Source organism: Apostichopus japonicus, chromosome 19, assembly GCF_037975245.1.
Source record: "Apostichopus japonicus isolate 1M-3 chromosome 19, ASM3797524v1, whole genome shotgun sequence".
In the NCBI taxonomy this organism is placed as follows: Eukaryota; Metazoa; Echinodermata; class Holothuroidea; order Aspidochirotida; family Stichopodidae; genus Apostichopus; species Apostichopus japonicus.
The window spans coordinates 10,913,044-10,937,413 of NC_092579.1; the positions used below are offsets into that span (position 1 = coordinate 10,913,044).

The following is a 24,370-nucleotide window of genomic DNA, read 5'->3' on the forward strand; positions in this document are numbered from 1 at the left end:
TAAAAATTGAGGTGCCTCAAGTTAGCAAGAGGCCAGGGAACCAGAATGAACACTCGGGAAGGGCCGTTTCCGGCCATCTGAGGGGTTTGTAAAACCAAAAATTTTCTAGTACGCTAAGCGCCAACCGATGGTGGCGCTCCGCTCAGATAGTCGTGCATACAACTTTGCAAATCCTGACTAAGCCCGTTTTTAATGAATTTCTGTGGGTCAAACTCAAAGCTATTTCGAATGGAAAAAATTTGTTAAGATATTAACAAGAAAAAAACTCTAATTCGGAAGATTCCTACATAAGCAACTAGCATGATTTGATTTGATTTGATTTGATTTATTTTGTTTTTTCACGTGCAAATATACAAGGTGAAAGGAAGTCTTCTATAAAGCATACAATAGCTTAACAATGTAGAAGACTCCCTGAAGAAAGAAAAGAGAAGAAAAAAATTAAAGATCAAATTAAGCGTTTCGACAATAAATCAATTATATGATATTTTAATTAATATGTTTATTTAATTAATATGATGCAATTATTTCTTTAATATAACATTTTCTAAATGTCCTACACGATAATTTATTTTTAATAATGTCAGTAATAGAATTCCAGGTTTTTATTGCTCGATTTCTGAGGCTTAACATTCCTGTTGAGGTATTCGTGTTGTGATAATGCGCATGATTTGCATGTCTTGTGTTGTGGTGATGTATATCCGAATTACTGATTAAATAATTATGAAATGCATTAGGTAGGAGTCCATTCCAAGCCTTATAAGTGAAGGTGGCAAGATTTACACGTATTATGTCATTAATTTTCAATACATTCAGATCCTTGAATAGAAGGTTGGTGTGATCACGTGGTGCAGCATGTGATATGTGGCGGACAGCTTTCTTTTGTAATATAATAAGTGGCTTAAGATTAGTATCACGTGTACCAGACCAAATTATCGAGCAATAAGAAAAATGTGGGACCACTAAAGTTTGATAAAGTGTCTTTAATATGTGTTGTGGCAGGTAGTGTTTCAATTTCGATAATATTCCTATATTCTTTGCAACTTTCTTGCATGCTATGGAAATATGATCACCCCATGAAAGTTTATGATCAATATGTACACCTAAGAATTTATTAGAAAATACCTCTTTGAGAATTTTACCTCCCATAAAAATATTTTTATCCCAGCTAAAATTTCGGGATGTATTAAAAACGATATAATTCGTTTTGCCAATGTTAAGCGATAGCTTATTAGAGGCAAACCAGTCGTTAAATTTATTCAATTCAGAAGACACTTTAATATGAAATAAATTTTCATTTTCATTTGATTCGAAAAAAATATTTGTGTCGTCGGCAAATAACGTAATGTTTGCGATTTCTGATACGTGGCAGATGTCATTGACATATATAATAAACAGTAAAGGGCCTAGAATTGAGCCTTGTGGAACACCACATTGAATTTCTGCAAGATGAGAATGAGTGTTTTTGTAAGAGATATATTGATACCGATTAGATATATAACTATCGATCCAGTTCAGCGTTGTTCCTCTGATGCCATAATGTTGTAATTTACTAAGTAGAATGGTATGATCAATAGTGTCGAATGCTTTGGAAAGATCTAGGAACACACCCAAGCAAGATCTATTATTATCAAGACTGCTGTACAATTTGTCAACGGCATCTGCCAGTGCAAGTTCAGTAGAATGATGTGGTCGAAAGCCATATTGTTGGTTGCATAGAATGTCATATTTGTTAAGAAAATTAAAAATTCGATTAAACATAAGTCTTTCAATGATTTTCGAGAAACATGAAAGCAATGAAATTGGTCTATAATTTTCGTATAAATCTGCTTCGCCCTTTTTAAAAATCGGAATAACCTTTGCAATTTTCAACGAATCTGGAAATGTTCCAGTATTAAAAGATAAGTTACAAATATGAGTCAAAGGCTTAGTAATTAAAGGAATAATGTGTTTAATGATACCTGGCTTAAAATCATCATATCCTGCTGCTTTATTAGGTTTTAGACAAGCAGTCGCAACGTTAAGGAGTTCCTCCTCACATACAGGAAATGTAAAAATCGAATTGTTGTGACTAGTTTTATGCATAAACTCGTTATGCGTCCCTTTGCTCGTAATCTTGTCTGCCAATGAAGGACCAAGATTGATAAAGAAGTTATTGAAGTCGTTTGCAATGTCGATGTCATTGGTAATCTCTTGATCGCCATTTTTGAAAGAAGCAGGATATGTTGATTTTTTGCGGTCATTATGAAGAATTTCATTAATGATATTCCAGGTATTATTCGAATTATTTCTGGCATCATAAAACTTGTTATTAAAATATAATCTCTTAGAGAATCTAATAACATGATTAAGCTTATTACGATAGGTATTATAAGAAGTCTTATAACTTTCTGTCGAATTCTTAATGTAACGTTTGAACAATTTATTTTTCCTTTGAATAGAGGTTAGTATACCCTTTGTGATCCTTTGTGATCCTTTCACCACATTTTGTCTCAAAAGAAAACTTGTTCCTTGTTTCCCAATTTGCGCATTGGATATTGCAGTGCTAGTATGTATATTTTCCTTTGGGGGGGGGGGGGCGTTGATGGAGTGATGTGTATACACAAATATGATAATACAATAAGAGTTATAAAGGGTACTAAATATAAGGCATGCATCAGTCCAATCGAATTTCTGCAAAGTGCCCTTGAATGTCGGTGCCCCCCAGATTAAAAGTGCTTCCGCCGCCCTTGACCTGGATATCCCCAACATGAGTGTATATAAGAAACATTTTCTTTTTCATGGATGGTGGGGGGGGGTGCCTACAAGCCTAGAAGTACAGGTTTATCGTATTCTTTGTTATATACTTTTTTGTGAGACAAATTGCAGTCTCACCCGACACGCGACATTATCCCGACTACGTGTCGTTGAACAATGTATGTTTTCAGGGACGTAGCCAGGGGGGAGCAGGGGGAGCGACAGCTCCCCCCTTTCAGTGTCGATTTTTTTTTTAAACTGTCGTTTTTTAGCATGGTATGTTGTCAGTGCTCTTTTGATCTTGAATACTCGTCAGCTCCGTTAACTCGATTGTAATCGTAGTAACATTCACGCCTACTGATACTTACTTAGTTTGGCAGATGCAATTAGCTAAATTTAGCTTATGGCCAATTACAAGCATACAGTTGGCCACTGCGTAATAAAATACATATTGCCTACCTAACCGCACTCTATGGAATGTCACGGACTGTATGCACAACAACGTCGACAACGTGCGTTCAATGAGTCGTCCTAACTTGTTGCACGAACAGCATGTTATGAAGCTAAGCTAGCAATCGTACGTGATACGCACTTCCTATAAATAATTATTACACTGCTAATACACTGCGATAACGATATTTGTTTTTAGGCCACTGCATATCTGGCTGTATTATAAAATATGAAAGTTTATATTGTCCATCAGTTAAGTTCGTCAAATGTATTAAAGTCCAGACATTGGACAATAAACAAGAATCATCCTACTGGAAAACTTGTAAAAGAGCACTATTTTTGTCTTTCTGATATATTATGTAAAAGAACATGTAAAAGAATTTAAACAGGAAAGAAAACCTGCTGATACTGATATCATATGATCAGGCGTAACCAGTATGTAGCACGATAGTTTCATTCAACACTCTACCCGCCGAAAAGACTATAGGATCCGATCTTGTCAGTTTTTTTAAACATGTAGTTAAGAAACCTTTTACGCAGATAATATTTCAGTTGAGAAAACACTTGAGAAATTTGCATCAGATGGCAATCGTCGGATAGCTCTCGCCTTCTCTTATTAGGCTAACTTAAATATTTACTAGCTATACATTTGTATCAAAGACATTTCTGGACTATCTTTGTATCTACAAGTATCAGAAGTTGAAAAGTAAGACTACTAATACGGGGGGGGGGGCGTTGATGGAGTGATGTGTATACGCAAATAAGATAATACAATGAGATTTATAAAGGGTACTAAATATCAGGCTGCATCAGTCCAATCGAATTTCTGCAAAGTGCCCTTCGACGTCGGTGCCCCCCCCCCCCCCAGATTAAAAGTGCTTCCGCCGCCCTTGTGTACCTTGCTAATGTTAATACATTATGTATGATTGAATTACGGTACTTTTTTAACTCGTTTGTTTTTTGGGTTTAAAAGTGATATTGAATGAGGTGTCTCAAGTTAGCAAGAGGCCAGGGAACCAGAGTGAACATTCGGGAAGGGCCATTTCCGGCCATCTGGGGGGTTTGTAAAACCAAAAATTTTCTTGTACGCTCCGCTCAGATAGTCGTGCCTACAACTTTGAAAATCCATATCAATCGCAAAAAGTGCTCCCCCCCCCCCCTTTCAAATTCCTGGCTACGTCGCTGTATTTTTCTGGAGGTAGCTGAGTACTGTGTTAAAATAATAAATAAGGTAACTAAATAGGAGCTTAAAAAATATACTGTCCCATTTTTCCCTTTCAAAGTGATTTTACCATTTTTTCTTCTTCTAATTTACCAAATTTTTGGGGAAGTGTAAATTTCTAAAAGGTGAGATTATAAAATAAAGAATGTTTAGATGCAACTTGCAAGGCCTCAGAAGTGCCGTTTCCGGCAATCTGAGAGGCATTGTGTGCCAAAAATTTTCTTGTACGCTACGCGCCAACCGATGGTGGCGCTCCGCTTAGATAGTGTCACGGGAACTTTCGGGCACAAAAAGTCCTGCCCCCCCCAAACTGAAATGGTCCCGTACGCCTATGATTACACTATACAAGAACGATATCAACTACAACAATGGCCGCACTTCAAATGATCTTAGGCGAAAGAGTTGCTGCTGGACTACGCAGAGAACGAATTTTCCGGGACCGAAATTATCCTCTCGACAACTTCAATGATGAAGACATGCACGAGCGATATCGTTTACTTTCACCAGAAGAGGGTTGATGAGGTTGATGGACTTGCTCTCTGCGGGATTGAATCATCCAACGAAGAGAAGCCATGCAATTGACGGACGCTTACAGATCTGCATCGCTTTACGCTTCTATGCGACCGGAACTGTACACACTGGTCACGGGGATCATCACGGAGTGAGTAAGGCAAGTGCGTGTCGGATAGTTCGGAGAGTCAGCTCTCATCTGATCAGGATGAAGGGCGACGTCATTAGGTTCCCCACCACACCACAAGAAGTCATGGCAACACAACGAGGGTTCAGCGATGTTGCGGGATTCCCTCGCATTGTGAGTGCAGTGGACTGTACTCACGTTCTCCTCAGGGGTTCGCGGCTTGGGGAGGATGCCTACTAGACCGGCAGCCCAGTGCACTTTGATCAAACGAACGAGGTACCAATATCTGAGTATTGGAACATTTGTGGAAAAACCCAGTATATCCAAAAGTGGATGTCTGCCGTGGTCGCTCTGCTGCATGTGGCCCCTGGGGCCGGTTAAAGGGGGCCCAAAAATGCATCTGATCAAACGAACGAGGTACCACTTGAAACCAATGTCAACTTAATGCATGAATGCCACATAGTACTGAATGGCCCATGCCAGACAAATTTTCTGCTGCAAAGGGCCCGCCAGACGCCCAAGAAGGGCCCCTAAAAAAATGCATCTGATCAAACGAACGAGGTACCACTTGAAACCAATGTCAACTTAATGCATGAATGCCACAAAGTACTGAATGGCCTATGCCAGACAAATTTTCTGCTGCTAAGGGCCCGCCAGACACCCCCAAATATGGCCCAAATGCCCATTAGCGTAGCATTGACCCAGATTAAATATGCAAGGTACCACTCAAAATCGGTTTGGAATGTTCGGGTTGATCTTACAGACTATGGAAATCATCATGCCAGACAAATTTTCTGCTACAAAGGGCCCGCCAGACGCCCCAAAAGGGCCCATAAAAATGCATTTGATTTAACGAACGAGGTACCACTTGAAACCAATGTCAACTTAATGCATGAATGCCACAAAGTACTGAATGGCCCATGCCAGACAAATTTTCTACTGCTAAGGGCCCGCCAGACACCCCCAAATATGGCCCAAAATGCCCATTATCGTAGCATTGACCAAGATTAAATATGCAAGGTACCACTCAAAACCGGTTTGGAACCACGCAAAAACAATATTAAATGCAAAGGTACTTTCCACAGAGTAAAGAACTGCCAATGCAAGACAAATTTTCTTCTGCATAGGTCCCACCAGATAGAAAGAATAGGTGGCCCAATGTGGCCCTATATATGGGTCTAAAGAATTGGATATATGTGCCTTGTAACATGACATTTCAAGCTCATGATTATATTGTTTCCAGCATAAATTGGAGTTACTGTACACAAGACCAGTGTTTTATCTTATTTAGCTATTCGCTGCTCTAAGCAAAATAAAGATAACACTTTCACCTAAGCCTCTAAATATTTTGGGATTTGCTGGCCTGGGCAAAAATTACAGTTCCCCACATTATAATTCTAACACTCTGAGGAAGAGTCTTGCCTGGCTTGGATCCACAGAACTACGGTTGGAAGAGCAAGAATGGGTGCTACAGCCCTGACTGAATTGAGGGACCGGCTCTCCCAGATCATCTATTCCAAGAGGAGGAACTGAGCGAAGATTTCAAAGTAGCCGACTAGACGTGGCTTCCGAGTTTGATGCCGATGATTCAAGTACTGAACCATCTTGGAGTGATGACTCCGACAATGAAACATAGATTTGAGCTTCCATTGTCTTTTTAGAATCAAGTTCATGGGAATACTTAATTTTCATAAACTTACTAATGATTCTTTTGAGATCTGTCTGAATGGCAAATGCAGTGTCTTTTTACAATGCACACACTCCAGTGTTTAATCACTGTCAAGAGACATGAATTCTCAGTTCTTATACTTCGAACCTAACATGTGTCATGTTCAGAGTAATCACACAGTGATCTTTTGTTACTATCTTTGCCAATTATGATTTTAGTACATTTTAAACTAGCAAGATGACTTTCTTGAAAGGTAAAAGATTCCTTCATAGATGAAAACAAAAACCCTCATCTAGCATTCATATTTCTGAAAAATGGATGCCACATCTATTTGTTGGACTTGTTACAAGCTATTCGAATTGAATTAGTGTAATGATGGAAGTTCTAAAAGACTAAGATGGAGTAATATAGGCCAATTACTCATTTTATATTTTGTATCAAGGAATGGAGTCATACGTGGTGATATCAGTATTTGTTTGTTCAATCTTAGCATTTTAAGTCCTTTAAAGAGTGTACCTAGCATAAAGGTACATATACATTTCTATGCTTCAATTATGTATCTTTTAAAAACCATATTGGACAGTTTCAACCCAAACCTTTATCGTTAAGTACACGTTATAAAGCATTTTCACCATTGTTTGATAATTGTTTCTTTGTCTGAGCTTAAGAAACAAAACAATCTCTTTTGTTCGACTACATGTATGTCTTAAGATGACACTTAAGCGTTCTTTCTCAAGATTTTAAACTTTGTAGATTTACAATGCTAACGTAAACACAGTGTTTGAAGATACAAAATGATCTTGGGTTTCTTATTTACAATACATAAACTGATTTTAATCTGCTCCAGTGTTTCCAGCGAAACAAAGTAATAGTCCAGGAGCCCAGAAGGTTTATTCAGCTGAAGAGGTACAAAAGGTTTGGTAGCCTGATTGTGTTGGTAGGTGACCAACCTTCAATAAAATGTGTTGCTGCCGGGACACACCCTGCATGGTAGGTGAGGGGGTCACAAAATAGGGGGGGGGGGGGCAAAATATGCTTTTATTTAGCTGAAGAGGTACAAGCACACAAGTTTCTGGGTTTTATACCCAGGAGGGTACCTTGCATCTTGGTGGCAATGACAGCAATATCTGACTGCATGGGGCCCCAGACAGTAGCCCAAAAGGAACCCGCCCATATGGTATTATTCAGCTGAAAAGGTACAAGGGTGAATTCTTTTGCATTTGAACTATTACACATTGGGGTGTACTAAAACACTAATGACAGTAACTTTGTCCTGCATAGGGGCCTAAACAGTAGCCCTAAGAATGGGCCATGCGGTACAACCAGCTGTTGGCTAATTTATCTAGCTGAAAAGGTACATGAACAAAACTTGTTGGATACTGCTCCCAGCAAGACTAATTACATTGCTGTAGCAACAGCAGCAATATCTGACTGCATGGGGCCCCAGACAGTAGCCCAAAAGAAGTCCGCCCATATGGTATTATTCAGCTGAAAAGGTAAAAGGGTAAATCCTTTTTCATTTGAACTATTACACATTGGGGTGTACTAAAACACTAATGACAGTAACTTTGTCCTGCATAGGGGTCCAAACAGTAGCCCTAAGTATGGGCCATGCGGACCAACCAGCAGTTGGCTAATTTATCTAGCTGAAAATGTACATAAACAAAACTTGTTGGATACTGCTCTCAGCAAGACTAATTACATTGCTGTAGCAACAACAGCAATATCTGACTGCATGGGGCCCCAGACAGTGGCCCAAAAGGGCCCCGCCCACATGGTATTATTCAGCTGAAAAGGTACAAGTGTAGATCCTTTTGCATTTGAACTATTACACATCGGGGTATACTAAAATACTAATGACAGTAACTTTGTCCTTCATATATGCCCAAACAGTAACCTTAAAGATAGGCCCTGCAGCCCAACCAGCTGTTAGCTAATTTCCCTACCTGAACAGGTACATAAACAAAACGTGTTGGATACCGCTTCGAGCAAGATAAACTCTATTGCTGCAGTAATGACAGCATATCTGCCTGCATGGGGCAAGACGGCGGATAACAATTAAATCATCAAATCATGATGAGTACAAATTCTTCTGTTTCTCAAATACTCATTAGTTTAGCTATAAAATTCTAGTTAAGCTGGTACCTTTACAGAAAAATGATAACATTTGCTGGTTCCACATTTCTAGCAATTGCCATAAATAACTATATCCCATCCCTTTCAATTGACAAGCTTCCCTTTTCCCAAACAATATTATTTTATTCATAATTTGAGGATTTTCGGGTAGTATTTATAATTAGGGCCAAGCTGGATGCTACGCCCTCGTGCATCGCTTGCATTATTATGAAAGTATCTGTGTTTAATCACGGTAGTCTAATTAACCCCCGATCGTGCATTATCCTATAGATAAACCCAAGCTGACCGTTGATTAACTCCGTTCATTCATACCTTATGATTTTTTGTCAATAAAAAGGCAAAATATACAAAAAAGAATTAGCAGATTTGATAAATGTGTTACCCCGTAGAATTAGTTTATTAACTACCAAAACAACAATGCACTTGTGCAAAAAAAAAAAAAAGCCCAAATGATCAAGAATATTCACAACAATTTTACGGCTATCAGTAAAATGAAAGCATCAAACATGGGAATGGAAGCAATTAGAAAGATTATAGATTAACATGAACACAAATATTAACATGGACAGTTAATCAACATTCTTCGTACTTCCATAGCAGCCGCGCCTCTCGGAACATGATGTAGGGCCTAGGCCTATGTACGTATATCATATCCCACATATACGTACGTACGTTCACATGTATGTCAACGAACGAGTGGACGGACAATCTAGTCCAGCATAGTGTAACTTTGTGTTGAATTATACGGTCAGTTTATTCATCATGAAATATATCAAATTAAACAGTTGAACTAGCTTAACGTTAGGCCTAGTTGAGAATTTTTTTTGTCTAGATCGATTATTTTGTTTTGAGGAAAACGTTCACCAGGCCTTAGAGCGCTTTCTATGTCGTAAATAATCATTATATTGTGACATACATCAACACAATATAACGGGCAGAAAGGTTATATTCTCTATTGACAAGAACTTATGGATTTCATAGTTATTACGTAATAAAACCCATCTGTTTGCAGTGGTTAAAAACAAAACTTCCACCACACACTGGAGCAACATTTCATCTGCTTGACATGTACAAAACCTGTAACCCAGAACCTATCAGGCTGTTGAACATTGATGTAGTTTTGCTATTTGGCCTTTTCTTGGTTGACATCATTTGGCAAACAATTACTGCAAAATATTACTCGCTAAGTCAAGTGCTGTATTTTCCATGTACTGCTGTGACAATGGACAATAATAATGTCAGCAGCTTACATTTCAGAAAATTCCACTGAGTTACAATAGCCTACTTGTTACTTTTCTGTATATTCGTAACTTTTGTACCTAGCTATGGGCATCTAGTAACACTCCTTCGTTATAATCCTGTGTGCTAAACTTTATGTTATCAAAATTATACAAGTATTAGTGAAATACCATGCATGGGAGTAAGCAGGTGGCTGTACGTTTGATCTTATAAAGCAAATCAATGTTGCCTAAGATATACAAAAAGGTGTCAAATTGACTGTTTACGGTACATTATCCTAGTGTACATGTATTATGGATGTTACTATATGTTATCATTTTAACCGAAAATGTAAATATGTTATTTTAGCAAGTGATGATCTTAACATGCCTTCATGTGATTACCACTGATAAATCATTACGATCAATGATTGAGCAATTTGAATCAAAGTATATCAGTTCAATGCTACAACGATGGAGACCAGCTTTGAGTTAATTAGGGCCAGTACAATGTTTTAGGTCATTCTGAAAGATACAATTCTGGCTACACAAAGTATTTTCAATTACATTTCAAAAAGTGCACCTATCATAGCGTTCAGGTATGGCATTCACAGTTTTGAATTGCCTCGCAATCCACTTATAAGGTACGTTACACTGGATTTCTAACGAAGAAGACAAATAACGATGTTAACCAGGTTCAATAAATCATTAACCTCTTGTAATTATATTATTTCTGTTTTCTCTCACTGCTCGTCCAATCGTGGCAAGATACAATAAACATGAAAGGAGGGGCCATGTTGGGCTACATTGTCTGGGCCCCAGTGCAGAACGAAGTTGGTGTCATTGGTAGACCTACTTGGGTAAACCTAAATGTATCAGCATCAATGCTGAAAGATTCGCCCTTGTATTACTGAATAACACCATACGGGCCTTTCGGGACCACTATCTGGAGCCCCATACAGGCAAATATTGATGTTATTGCTATAATAATATAACAAATATTGCTAGGGGCAGTCTCCAACAAGTTGAATTTGTGTACCTTCTACTAAATCAGTCGAAGACTGATAAGGCAACAGGGCCTATGTTTAGAGGTACTGTTTGGGCCCCTATGCAGGACAAACATACTGTCATTAGTATTTTAGTATACCCCAATGTGTATTAGTTCAAATGCAAAGGGATCTACCCTTTTGGGCCACTGTCTGGGGCACAATGCAGGCAGATATTGCTGTTATTGCTGCAGCAAAGTAATTAGTCTTGCTGGGAGCAGAATCCAACAAGTTTTGTTTATGTATGTGTGTGGGTAAGGATGGTGGGGAAGGGGTGCAGAGTGTGGGATAAGGGAGAGGAGTGATGGTAAGCAATGCGGAGGTTTGGGTGGGAAGAAAAATATGGTTGGGACGGCAGGGGAGGGGACGTTGTATTTGTGGGTGGGGCTTATATGTCTATATATTAATTATATATCATTATTTGTATTTGGGGAGTGTTGTACCCTGTCTCCAGAGTTTTTGTACAACACTTCCTTTCACAATCTTATTCATTCTAATTTTTCCTTATATTTATATGATTGTAAATTTTCTGTACCAATGCTATTTTCTTGTATATATGTTATATAAATATGTAAATAATATTGTGAAGAAACAAATAAAATGAAATAAAATGAAGTACCTGTTCAGCTAGAAAAATTAGCTAACAGCTGGTTGGGCCGAAGGGCCTATCTTTAGGGTTACTGTTTGGGCCCCTATGCAGGACAAAGTTACTGTCATTAGTATTTTAGTATACCCCAATGTGTAATAGTTCAAATGAAAAAGGATTTACCCTTGTACCTTTTCAGCTGAATAATACCATATGGGCGGGCTTCTTTTGGGCTACTGTCTGGGGCCCCATGCAGTCAGATATTGCTGCTGTTGCTACAGCAATGTAATTAGTCTTGCTGAGAGCAGTATCCAACAAGTTTTGTTCATGTACCTTTTCAGCTAGATAAATTAGCCAACTGCTGGTTGGTCCGCATGGCCCATACTTAGGGCTACTGTTTGGGCCCCTATGCAGGACAAAGTTACTGTCATTAGTGTTTTAGTACACCCCAATGTGTAATAGTTCAAATGCAAAAGAATTCACCCTTGTACCTTTTCAGCTGAATAATACCATATGGGCGGGCCCCTTTTGGGCCACTGTCTGGGGCCCCATGCAGTCAGATATATTGCTGTCATTGCCACCATGATGCAAGGTACCCTCCTGGGTATAAAACCCAGAAACTTGTGTGCTTGTACCTCTTCAGCTAAATAAAAGCATATTTTGCCCCCCTATTTTGTGACCCCCTCACCTACCATGCAGGGTGTGTCCCGGCAGCAACACATTTTATTGAAGCTTGGTCGCCTACCAACACAATCAGGCCACCAAACCTTTTGTGCCTCTTCAGCTGAATAAACCTTCTGGGCTCCTGGACTATAACTGCCAAGTTAAACACTGCTCACGATACAAAGTACTGACTGGATAAAAGGAAAAAGAATGGATAAAAGGAAAAGAATGGATTTGAGAATGCATTATAACTGTCAGGATCTCCCTCAAAGGCTGAGTTCGCGTCATTTTTGTTTTGCTCAATGAAATGTTCAGTAATTGATACACCTACTAGTATACTAATCTCATTATTCCATTGGCCTATGTAGCGGGAAGGAATTTGAATAATTCAGGATGTTCTTGATTGTTATAGATTGGTTTCTTGTGGTATCTTAACTATTTAAACTGCATAATTTTTTTTTACATGTGGTGGGCACTTTGCAGACGAAAATTTGTATTGTATTGGCATTTCTTTACTCTGTGGAATGCTACAAATGTCATGCATGTCACAAGGCACATATAGTCTGCATCGATATACAATTCATTAGGCCCATATAGGGCCGCATTGGGCCACCTATACTTTCTATCTGGTGGGACCTATGCAGAAGAAAATTTGTCTTGCATTGGCAGTTCTTTACTCTGTGGAAAGTACCTTTGCATTTAATATTGGTTTTGTGTGGTACCAACTATGATTGATCATGGCCCATTTGGGGGCCCTTTTTTAGTGTGTCTGTTAGCCCGTTTGTAGCAGAAAATTGGTCTGGCATAATGATTTCCATAGTCTGTAACATCAACCCGAACATTCCAAACCGATTTTGAGTGGTACCTTGCATATTTAATCTGGGTCAATGCTACGCTAACGGGCATTTGGGCCATATTTGGGGGCGTCTGGCGGGCCCTTAGCAGCAGAAAATTTGTCTGGCATGGGCCATTCAGTACTTTGTGGCATTCATGCATTAAGTTGACATTGGTTTCAAGTAGTACCTCGTTCGTTTGATCAAATGCATTTTTATTGGCCCTTTTGGGGCGTTTGGCGGGCCCTTTGTAGCAGAAAATTTGTCTGGCATGATAATTTCCATAGTCTGTAAGATCAACCCGAACATTCCAAACCGGTTTTGGTGTACCTTGCATATTTAATCTGGGTCAATGCTACGCTAATGGGCATTTGGGCCATATTTGGGGGCGTCTGGCGGGCCCTTAGCAGCAGAAAATTTGTCTGGCATGGGCCATTCAGTACTTTGTGGCATTCATGCATTAAGTTGACATTGGTTTTAAGTGGTACCTCGTTCGTTTGATCTGATGCATTTTTTAGGGGCCCTTCTTGGGCGTCTGGCGGGCCATTTGCAGCAGAAAATTTGTCTGGCATGGGCCATTCAGTACTATGTGGCATTCATGCATTAAGTTGACATTGGTTTCAAGTGGTACCTCGTTCGTTTGATCAGATGCATTTTTGGGCCCCCTTTAACCGGCCCCAGGGGCCACATGCAGCAGAGCGACCACGGCAGACATCCACTTTTGGATATACTGGGTTTTTCCACAAATGTTCCAATACTCAGATATTGGTACCTCGTTCGTTTGATCAAAGTGCACTTGGCTGCCGGTCTATACGTTTATATTAACCGAAAGCGCGTCAAGTCCATCAACGTGCAGCTCATGTGTAACAGTCGTTACAAAATCACTAATGTTGTTGCCCGATTACCGGGCTCTGCGCATGACAGCAGAATCTTGCAACATAGTAGCATTGGGCAGGAGTTTGAGGCCGGCAACAAACAAGGTATCCTGATTGGAGACAGTGGATACCCACTGAAGCCTTGGCTGAAGCCTTGACCCCCATCGCAGAACCGCAATCACCAGCCGAAATTTCATATAACAGGTATGTCACGAAGGAGGTTAATTTGGGGACCAGTAATTTCTTCCTGATAAAAGGGTGGGTCATCATTTATGGCCGGGGAGTGGGGGAGGTGACGAAGTTGTAACCGTATTAATATTTAATTTATATTCTAAAGAGAGCAGCTGGGACACTTTTCATTCGCGAAAGAGGTACTTTTTACATTTTTCGAAAAAGTGGGGGCATAAGCCCCGTCCCCCCCCCCCCCTTGCCCCTCCAGTTCCAACAAGCCTGAATATCATTTACCATTAAAAGATTTAGTGACCAAATACATAAATTTGAGGCGTCTGAATCCAGTTTAAAATTTTCTACCAATAGGTGTTCTCAATTCATCTCAAATCACAGAGCTCACCCAAGAACTAGAGTATTCATAGAACAGGTCAATGGACAGCTCAAAATGAAGTTCCCGTGTCTCATGGTTGGACTGCATGTTGGACCCAAGCAAGCATGCAGAACGATTGTTGCATGTGCTGTCCTCTTCAATTTGGCTAAAGATATGCAGGAACCAGAACACGAGCTAAACCAGCACCTTCCAGATGATCCACATGCAGAGATCTACCCAGGGGCAGCTCGAGCCGCTGGATTAGCAATAAGGGCGCAGATTGCTCAGGATATTCACAACAGGCTGTAAACTACTTTTTACAATTTCTCTGTTATAGTACTGGCAATTTTGAATTCCAAAAACATTATTACAATAAAATTTAACCGAATTTCATTTCATAAAAAGCTGTGTTTATTTGCTTTTATTCAAAATCACCTGATAAATGTTAGGAAATTTAGAGAAACTAATGTAACACATACTTTAAGAAACGGCATGTGCTTGTAATGTAACCACAATATACAGTTGATCAAGGGAAGAGGGTTTCAACTTCTGCAATGAGTCGACAACCTTTGCGAGGATATAAGTACAAGTATACCAAAATGAATACAAACACAATAGATTCCTGGTGACCCTCAGGGTAAATAATATGTATTTACGATAAAGTAAAAGATGGATCAAAAGTGCGAATATGCACAAATTAATTAATCAGTAACAGTCCACTAAATCTGCAGCCTTATATACAGTATATATATTAATGACAGTACTATGACAGATTACATTTTATGTATTTGTTTGTTTAATCACAGCATTCATGTGATAATAATAATTTTAAAAACTAGTTGTGAAAGGAAGTGTTCTAAAAAACCTTTATGTCTTAACGAGTAGAGCACTCCCTGCTTAACTTTGAAAATATACATAAATATATATCTCAATATACGTTTACTTCCCAACAGTAGCATCAACTGCTTGAACAGGGCGGACTCGAACTGTGCGCCTCTGTCGGTCGTGATTGTCGACGGAGTCCCAAACATGGCGATCCACCTCGTGACAAATGCTTTCGCGACTGTCTCGGCGGTGATGTCGGGAATGCAAATTGCTTCTGGTCAATTAATGATAAAAAATAGTATTTTTGCGATAACTTAGAACAAATTGTCCGTTAGGGTTGGGAGTTGCTTCAATGTAATCCAATTGTTGACCCGCATCTGGGTGACCCTTGACCTCAATTTGACCTCTGGTGACCTTTACGTGTTTTGGGGATTTTTACAGTTTCGATGCTATTTTCAGATGTTAAAGGTACCTTCTGATCATAAAAGTCAATAGGTTGACCCCGTGTGACCTTCGTGTGCGAAGTTATACGAGGTCAAAGTTAATTTTCAGACATTTAATGCAATAACTCCCAGTTCCAAGGTGTGACACGGTTGATATTTTGGGACAAGTTGCAAATGGTATAGGGGAATATTTTCAAACTTAACGGTCATGTGATTAGAGGTCACCAAAGGTCAATTAATGATAACAAAAATAGTATTTTGGGGGGGGGGGAGAAAATGGGCAAAGAAAAAATGTTTGAATTTTTACAGTCTTGATGCTCTATATAGGTCTCACCGATCAAAAATGTCTTATTGGTTGACCTCCGGGTGACCTTTGTGTGTGAAGTTATGTATACAAGTTCAACGGTGTGACACGGTTGATATTTTGGGACAAGTTGTGAATGGGGTGGTGGAACATTTTCAAACTTAACGGTCATGTCATCTGAGGTCACCAATGTTATCATATCTGTTGACCCGCTTGTAGGTGACCTTATGTTTCTTTCATTTTCGACGCCATATTTTGATCTCAAAAGTGCCTTTTGATCAAAAATCCGATCACAATTTGTGATCACAAAAGTGTTGGCTATAGTGTTGGTTACTTTATGGGTACATGTAGGACCACAATTACTTGGACTATTTGAGCCCAATCTTGCTTGATAATATTATGTGTATTGTCATATACCCCTACGCAAGGAACCACAGTGCCCTTGGGCTCTTGTCTCTGAAGTAATTGGTATAAGGTGTGCTCATACAATTGGAAATGTTCTTCTGAGGTGAAGCTCCGTTGGTTCCAATTTCGTCTTCTTAACAGAATTTTAGGGACAAATACTCTCATGGTTAAAATTGGCAAAACCATTGATTGTGCACTTTTTGTGGTGTGGCAGATGAGAGTGTAATTCATTTATTTTGGGAATGCAGCTTCACCCAGAAAGTATGGAGGGATTTTCAAATCTGGGTTCAAATCAAATTGAATATCAATATTGCAGTTAGTAAAGAGCTTGTTCTGTTTGGAAATTATTTGTACAAAGACTATGTGTTTAATAACATCCTTCTGGTTCTGAAATTTTGTGTTTACAAAAGTAAGGTTAAAAATGAGAAACCTTCCTTTAACTATGGTAAAATTGATTTAGAGAATTTTTATTCAAAAGAAAAGTTTATGTATCAAACTAATTGGAAGCAAAATGCTTTTGATATCAGATGGCATAGGTGGATGTCTTTATTTGAAGTTTAATGATTTATTTGTTGTTGTCGATAATATTGACTATTGGTCATAAAGTATATGTTATTATGAATTGTACATTGTTTGAACTCTTGTTGAAATGATAATTAAAATAAAATATATTTGCTTCATGCATGACCATCAAAACGGGGTTTATGGTGCAGGAGTTGGGGGCATGTCCCCTCCACCTTGTTGAGAGGGAGAACACCTTGACTTGACGATTGAGTGAGAAAAGTACGGAATGTAAACAAGTGGTAATGAAAGTCGAGAAACAGGTGTCAGGCCCGTACGGAGAGGGTTGGGGCAGTGATGACATTTTCAAGGTCAGGGAAGTATCTTCCAGCTACCTCAGGGTTGTTATTAGAAACAAATATATTTTGGAACTCATCACAGATAGGTCACGGACTTAAGAAGACCCCTCTCCAGGACACAAATCGATAACTTACCACCCCCCTCTCCCCCTCTCCCTCCTTGCACTCACATTTCTGTGTATGGGCCCGAGTGTTGTATACAACATTGCCGATTTCATTTAGGATGTAACTTGAAAACACCCTCGGTTCCCGTCCTATAATGAGCTTTACGCACGGATGAAATTTCATATTAGCTATAGGCAACTCTCGTAGATCTATGAAGTACAATTACCATAATTGCCAAATCTTACCTACTGTGTGTCGGGGAAATACGGCTACAATGAAGTTTGATCTCCTTTAGGTTCGTAGTCTTTTACCTCTACAATTATCATTTTTTGTTGCAGCTGTTGCCTGCCCTATCCCGTACCCGCCCTCCGTTATGAAGGAAGTTAGGTTGATGCGATCTCACCGTCTGTAAAGATGACTATGAACGCAGTATAGTGGCCGAATACAACATGCAACATATACGGAGGATTAAATAGCAGCAATCACAACAAAAACATGATTAACATCTTTTACAGATGGAAGACTTGTTACTTTTTCTTCTTTTTCCCGCTTTTATTTTGTGTTTCGTAGCAACGCACAATGCCTCAATTATGTTATGAACATCTAACTATGTATGCATCTGTTTTAATGATTGATATAATCGCGAGTTCCTGCTATAAGGAGGATCTAAAATACATAAATAATGAAATTCATTGCCTTTTGAATGTCGAATTGCCTACATTTTATGCGGGACAAAATATACTATGAAGTATTTGCGGACATTCTGTACCAGGACATTTAGTCCGGCTGAACTATATTTGCTGTGAGGTGGGGACACAATTTTCAGCAGATAATGTCCGACCGAACTAAATATGCTGGTACAGGGTGTCTCCGCGGACACTTTGTACAGGGGGAACTCTGTACTGTCACACCGGGGGTGTGATCAAACGCGAGGAAGTTTTGCGTTTTCAAAGTCAGAAATAGGTACCACGTGACAGGGGGTCGGGGGTTTATGAAAGCTTCGACTTACCGCAGCCAGTCAGTCGCAGCCAGTCAGTCCAGAAAAAAAAGCCGCTTCCGAAGTGGCCGATGTTGGATACTCTGATTACATATCAGACGATCAACCATTGTTATGTTGCTTGCACATATATGTTATACATATATTCGAGTGACGGGTTACCTATAGAGAGTTACTGTAAACGTTAATGCCCTTTTTGTGGAGACTTTACTGCGTGTCGGTTACTAGCTATTGATGTATTGTTGGCAAACATGTTACAATTATACGAACACAAGGGAACCTGGACGACCTGAAGGTATAGTGTAATCGTCGGCCTTTACCAACAGTCGTAGCATAATCAGGTGCGTATCCAGGGGGGGGCGTTGGGGGCGCGCGCCCCCCGGGTAAGGAAAAGAGAGAAAAAAGAGAAGAAAAAAGGGAAAGGAAGGGGGAAAAAGAAAAGGGGGAGAGAAAGGAAGGGAAAAGAAAAAGAAAAAAGAGAGGAAAAGGAGAAAAGGGGGAGTAGAAGATAGCCAAGACCTCGGGAAGAGAAAGAGGAACAGTCATAGTTAAAGCGCTGATCCCTACTATATACACAGGGTAGCCAATGACAGATCAAGGATTACGGAGGGGGTATGCGCCTCACCCTACCCCTTACACCGACAACTCCATTTTTGACGTTTCTATTTTTCCTCTCTCACTAATGTATCTATATAAATACTATATATGGTCTATCATAACGCGTGTGTGTGTATGGACGCCTTAAACAATTGTACAATTGTGCTATATGGAACCAACTGTGGCTGGTCTTGAACTCGACCGAGTCGTCGGGGAACATGACGCATTTCGGGAAGGGGCGACCGCCCCCCCCCCCCCGAGCAAATTTTCTTTATGACATCGCTAGTAATTTCAAAATAGACAATGTTAAATGCAACTTACAAGGCCTGGGAAGTGTCATTTCCAGCGATCTGGGAGGCATTTTCGGCCAAAAATTTTATTGTACGCTTCGCGCCAACACATGGTGGCGCTTCGCTTAGATAGTTTGCCTACAGGCTTCGCCCCTCCCTTGGCAATTACTCGCTACACGCCTGTTCGAATTTGTAAAGCAAAGAGCAGATATAACATCATATCAGTGAGCATTGAAATGAATGTTCCAGGATGAACAGCCCCAAAAACTGTCTATGTGTGTAGTCAAAGGCGTAGGAGCCCAATTGGATTCGCGCGTTCAACATATCTATGCCAATATCATATAAGCAAGCATCGGTCATTACATCGCATGCCGTCGTTTACCGTACGGTCCGTGAAAGTTGCACAGTATACCGCCGGATGCTAATGTAAACAACCAAATGTCTTATGTAGATGGAGAAAAAGCATACAGATCCATTTATGTCAAAGCTCTCTTTTACAATAGTAATATCGGCCAAGCTTACAACTTTATTTTAATTACCAAGGAGATCATTTTTAAGCTCTTCATTGCTATGTATTTCTCTTTCAGTAGGTGCCAGATAAAAATGGGGAAAATTTGGTTGCGGGGGGGGGGGGATGCAGCCCCCGCCTCCTACGGGACCTACGCCTATGTGTGTAGTGTTCGGTTTCGATATACCTGGTATCGGAAATATCTGCTATTTTTCTGTTCCTTCAACGCAGTGTTATTATAGCCATTATAAGAGGTTGCAATATTTCTACAATAAATTAACTGTGTCGGAATTTTCGAAAATTTCCTCACCAACATTCTTCATCATACTTTCCTCTACTCGTGCAGTTTTGACCTGTCTGTTAGGGGTTAAATTAAAGGAGGTTTTTCTATATTGATGGTTCATAGATTGAATTTTGTGCAACATTATGGGTATGTTCTGAAGTGATTTTATTCACGAGAAATGTGGATTTTCAAATTCTCAACAAATAATGGGCTTAAAACCTTGAAAAGTGGGGCTTTCGGATATTGTGGGCCGTGACGTAGAATCACCTACAAACGCAATGATCCATAGGACAAGCAATGAGGTCGAAAATGATGTGTGACTGGTGACAAAAAAAACCCCCAAAATAACCTTCAAAAAGGTTATGGATGGAAAATTTTTTTTTGGAAATACTGCGGTTCTCAGGCAAGAGTGTACATCTGGTTGGTCATTTTCAAGCCCGAGAAGTGCCATTTCCGGTGATCTGGGGGGTATCAAAACCAGAAATTTTCTTGTACGCTCCGCGCCAACCGATGGTGGCGCTCCGCTTACATAGTAATTCGCGCCCCCCGGGTTAGAAAATCCTGGATACGCGCCTGATAACGGAAAGTTTTAGACCAAAACGCTCACAGCGAAAACTAAGAATTGGCTGTGCAGCAAGCACAGCTTTGCGGTTTCTCTGCTGACCTACTTTTCCCCGCTGCTCTGTGGACAATTACGCGATGGCGGAGAGCGTCAGGGACTGTTCCATTATACATTAGGGGGTTAATACCAATGTAATACTAGACCGAACCCCCATTACGACTTGTACTTGAATTAGTCTATAGGCTACAGTATCAGTAATACAGTCTTATACGCAGCTAGTATAGACCTTACACTTAAAGGCTATATTGCGTGCTAAACAGTACAGAACTATATTCTTTAGAACAACTACATACCCCACAAACTGTGGTTTGGTACGTTCCAACTTAGTCGTTTCATCGCGTGGTCAGAAACAGGTTCAAAAGGATACAGAAAATGTCACTTTGGAGGTATTATTTTCAACCGAAATTACAATTAATTGAATAAATAAAGTCTTCTGAAAGTTACTGAGAAGCATTTTGAGTTAAATCTAACAATAACTCAGGATATCACAATCAAACGAAGACAACAACAACACTTCTTGAATGCACATTCCCCAACGTGTGCTGAGTACAGTATCGTGACGTCATGTCCATTGAGAACAAAGGGAAATAGAAGAAATATCCCTGATTTCTTTTTAGTTTGCAATTTGGCGTAAGGTTCTCATTGGTCAATTTAGTTAAGAATCGGTAGAAAACGTGATGAATATTCATGGTTTAATTCACCGTTTGAACTGGGATTATAGGACTTCGCATACAAAAGTTACGGTGCAAAAATAGCCCACACAGTGCGGAAAAACTAGGGTTTTCAAGTGTACTCTCATTGAAAATATCCTAAAATCACTTTTTTAATTAAAAATTGGCGTAAGGTTACCAAAATATATATGGATTAAGGCATACACCACCAGAAAGCTAACAGTTTAAGCTTTTAAAATGTGGATGGTCCAAAATGATTGACTAAATATACATGAAAATACAGGTCAAAACACACACAAAATGGCTCTTGCGCTACACAGTTAAGGACCCTCTCGGAGTGCCGTGAGCGGTATGTTCCGTTATGCAGTGGTTGCCTACATTGCGTGTATACGTTTATAGCGGCTACCTTATTATCTCAGCAGTGCTCATTGTTTTGAGAAAGTATGGCATTGCGTGTGCTTACGTCACACGGATCCTCATAAAGAATGTTCCAAGGCTACGATACTATGAATAGCAAGAGCCACTGCTGGAGCACATTGTAAATAGTCATTGATTTGTGATTGATCCTAATCGGTTGTACAGATGAATGATTGAGAAATCGGCAAAGGAGATTAATAAAAATTGAGAAACGTTAATTCTCGTGTCGTGTCTGCATCTCGTCTGTTGTTACCGTTTATTCGTTGACGCAGCCTATCCATTTGAGCTCAACATTGGCGGTGATGTTACAGTTACGTAATTACGGTCGATTCGAGAGGTCAGATTACCAACTGCATGCGATTCTCGTAAATTTGGGTGAAAGAGAGCACTCTCGGCTTTTAGTGTTAATTTTAACATCTGAAGTTTCGTCAACCAAATTTGTGCTTTGAAAGATTAATGCGCTGAGATATGTAATATGTGAAATCCTGCAAAATAACAAGAATTGATTTTGTTTTATTTCCAATATGATATGATATATATATACATATATATATATATATATATATATATATATATATATATATATATATATATATATATATATATATATTTAGATACTAGTTCTGTTCGCTTGTTGAGAATTCTTTCCTTTAGAGAGTGTGCGTTGATGATTGCGAGTTTCTCCTCCAGACACAGGCTCTCAAAAGGAAAGAATTCTCAACAAGCGAACAGAACTAGTATCTAAATGCAGACACTTAAGATCACTCAACCGTACTAGAAAAAAGCCTTAACATACATGTATATATATGTAGGAGGTATTAGGTTTCAGTCTATCACTTGCCTGAAGATCGCTACGGCGTGAAACTTTAAGTAGCAAGATCCGATCCACCAATTTGTGATAAATAAAGCTCTACCCTGTGTATCGAGCACTTTTTCGACCCGAAGTGACACATCGTGTTATATATATATATATATATATATATATATATATATATATATATATATATATATATATATATATAAATATATATATATATTTATATATATATATAATGATAATAATATATATATGTATATATATGTATATATATATATATATATATATATATATATATATATATATATATATATATATATATAATAATAATAATAATAATAACAATAATAATATGGCTTATAGGCACAACTACTACAGAAAACTGTGTGCACTGCTGTGCTGGAAAACAACTAAATAAATCTCGAAGTAACGATATCAAAGTTAAACCTGGTCGAGATTCTGGCTGAAATCCATAGGCGTACGGGACCATTTCAGTTTGGGGGGGGCAGAACTTTTTGTGCCCGAAAGTTCCCGTGACACTATCTAAGCGGAGCGGCACCATCGGTTGGCGCGTAGCGTACAAGAAAATTTTTGGCACACAATGCCTCTCAGATTGCCGGAAACGGCACTTCTGAGGCCTTGCAAGTTGCATCTAAACATTCTTTATTTTATAATCTCACGTTTTAGAAATTTACACTTCCCCAAAAATTTGGTAAATTAGAAGAAGTAAAAATGGTAAAATCACTTTGAAAGGGAAAAATGGGACAGTATATTTCTTAAGCTCCTATTTAGTTACCTTATTTATTATTTTAACACAGTACTCAGCTACCTCCAGAAAAAAACATACAGCTACGTAGCCAGGAATTTGAAAGGGGGGGGGAGCACTTTTTGCGATTGATATGGATTTTCAAAGTTGTAGGCACGACTATCTGAGCGGAGCGTACAAGAAAATTTTTGGTTTTACAAACCCCCCAGATGGCCGGAAACGGCCCTTCCCGAATGTTCACTCTGGTTCCCTGGCCTCTTGCTAACTTGAGACACCTCATTCAATATCACTTTTAAACCCAAAAAATAAACGAGTTAAAAAAGTACCGTAATTCAATCATACATAATGTATTAACATTAGCAAGGTACACAAGGGCGGCGGAAGCACTTTTAATCTGGGGGGGGGGGGGGGGCACCGACGTCAAAGGGCACTTTGCAGAAATTCGATTGGACTGATGCAGCCTGATATTTAGTACCCTTTATAAATCTCATTGTATTATCTTATTTGCGTATACACATCACTCCATCAACGCCCCCCCCCCCCGTATTAGTAGTCTTACTTTTCAACTTCTGATACTTGTAGATACAAAGATAGGCCAGAAATGTCTTTGGTACAACCATAGCCAGTAATTGTCTTTGATACAACTGTAGCTAGTAAATGTTTATCGAAAAGGCTGTTTTGGAACTTGCAACGCCGGTCGCGACAACAACAGGCAACAAAGTGTTGCAGCTCTATACATATAAAGTCTGTTAATCAACGATAGGCTTATTTGACTGTGGAATGTTCTCAACTGAAATTTTATCTGCGTAAACGGGTTCTTAAGTAGATGTTAAAAACTGACAAGATCGTATC

At 39.3% G+C, this 24,370-nt stretch overlaps 2 protein-coding genes and 1 long non-coding RNA gene across 4 annotated transcripts in view; 2 read left to right on the plus strand and 1 right to left on the minus strand.

Moving 5' to 3' along the window:
• LOC139959674 (uncharacterized) overlaps positions 1–24,370 on the minus strand; it is a 254,502-nt gene that overhangs the window by 209,278 nt on the left and 20,854 nt on the right. The gene's annotated exons all lie outside the window — the stretch shown is intronic.
• The window catches only part of LOC139959650 (uncharacterized), a 34,295-nt gene that overhangs the window by 4,158 nt on the left and 5,767 nt on the right, over positions 1–24,370 (plus strand). Inside the window, exon 4 of one of the 2 annotated variants that reach the window (XM_071957441.1) lies at positions 17,889–18,429. The exons of the other annotated variant lie outside the window; for it this stretch is intronic. Coding sequence (XP_071813542.1) covers positions 17,889–17,962 — 74 coding nt within the window. The 3' untranslated portion in view covers positions 17,963–18,429. Of the gene's footprint in view, positions 1–17,888; positions 18,430–24,370 lie in introns of those variants that run through there. 2 annotated transcript variants of the gene reach the window in all.
• On the plus strand, positions 4,377–15,320 carry LOC139959660 (putative nuclease HARBI1). The gene is given in 4 exon segments (XM_071957457.1): positions 4,377–5,272; positions 14,003–14,216; positions 14,219–14,271; positions 14,632–15,320. Coding segments are annotated over 4 exon segments (903 nt in total). The 5' UTR covers positions 4,377–4,922; the 3' UTR covers positions 14,918–15,320.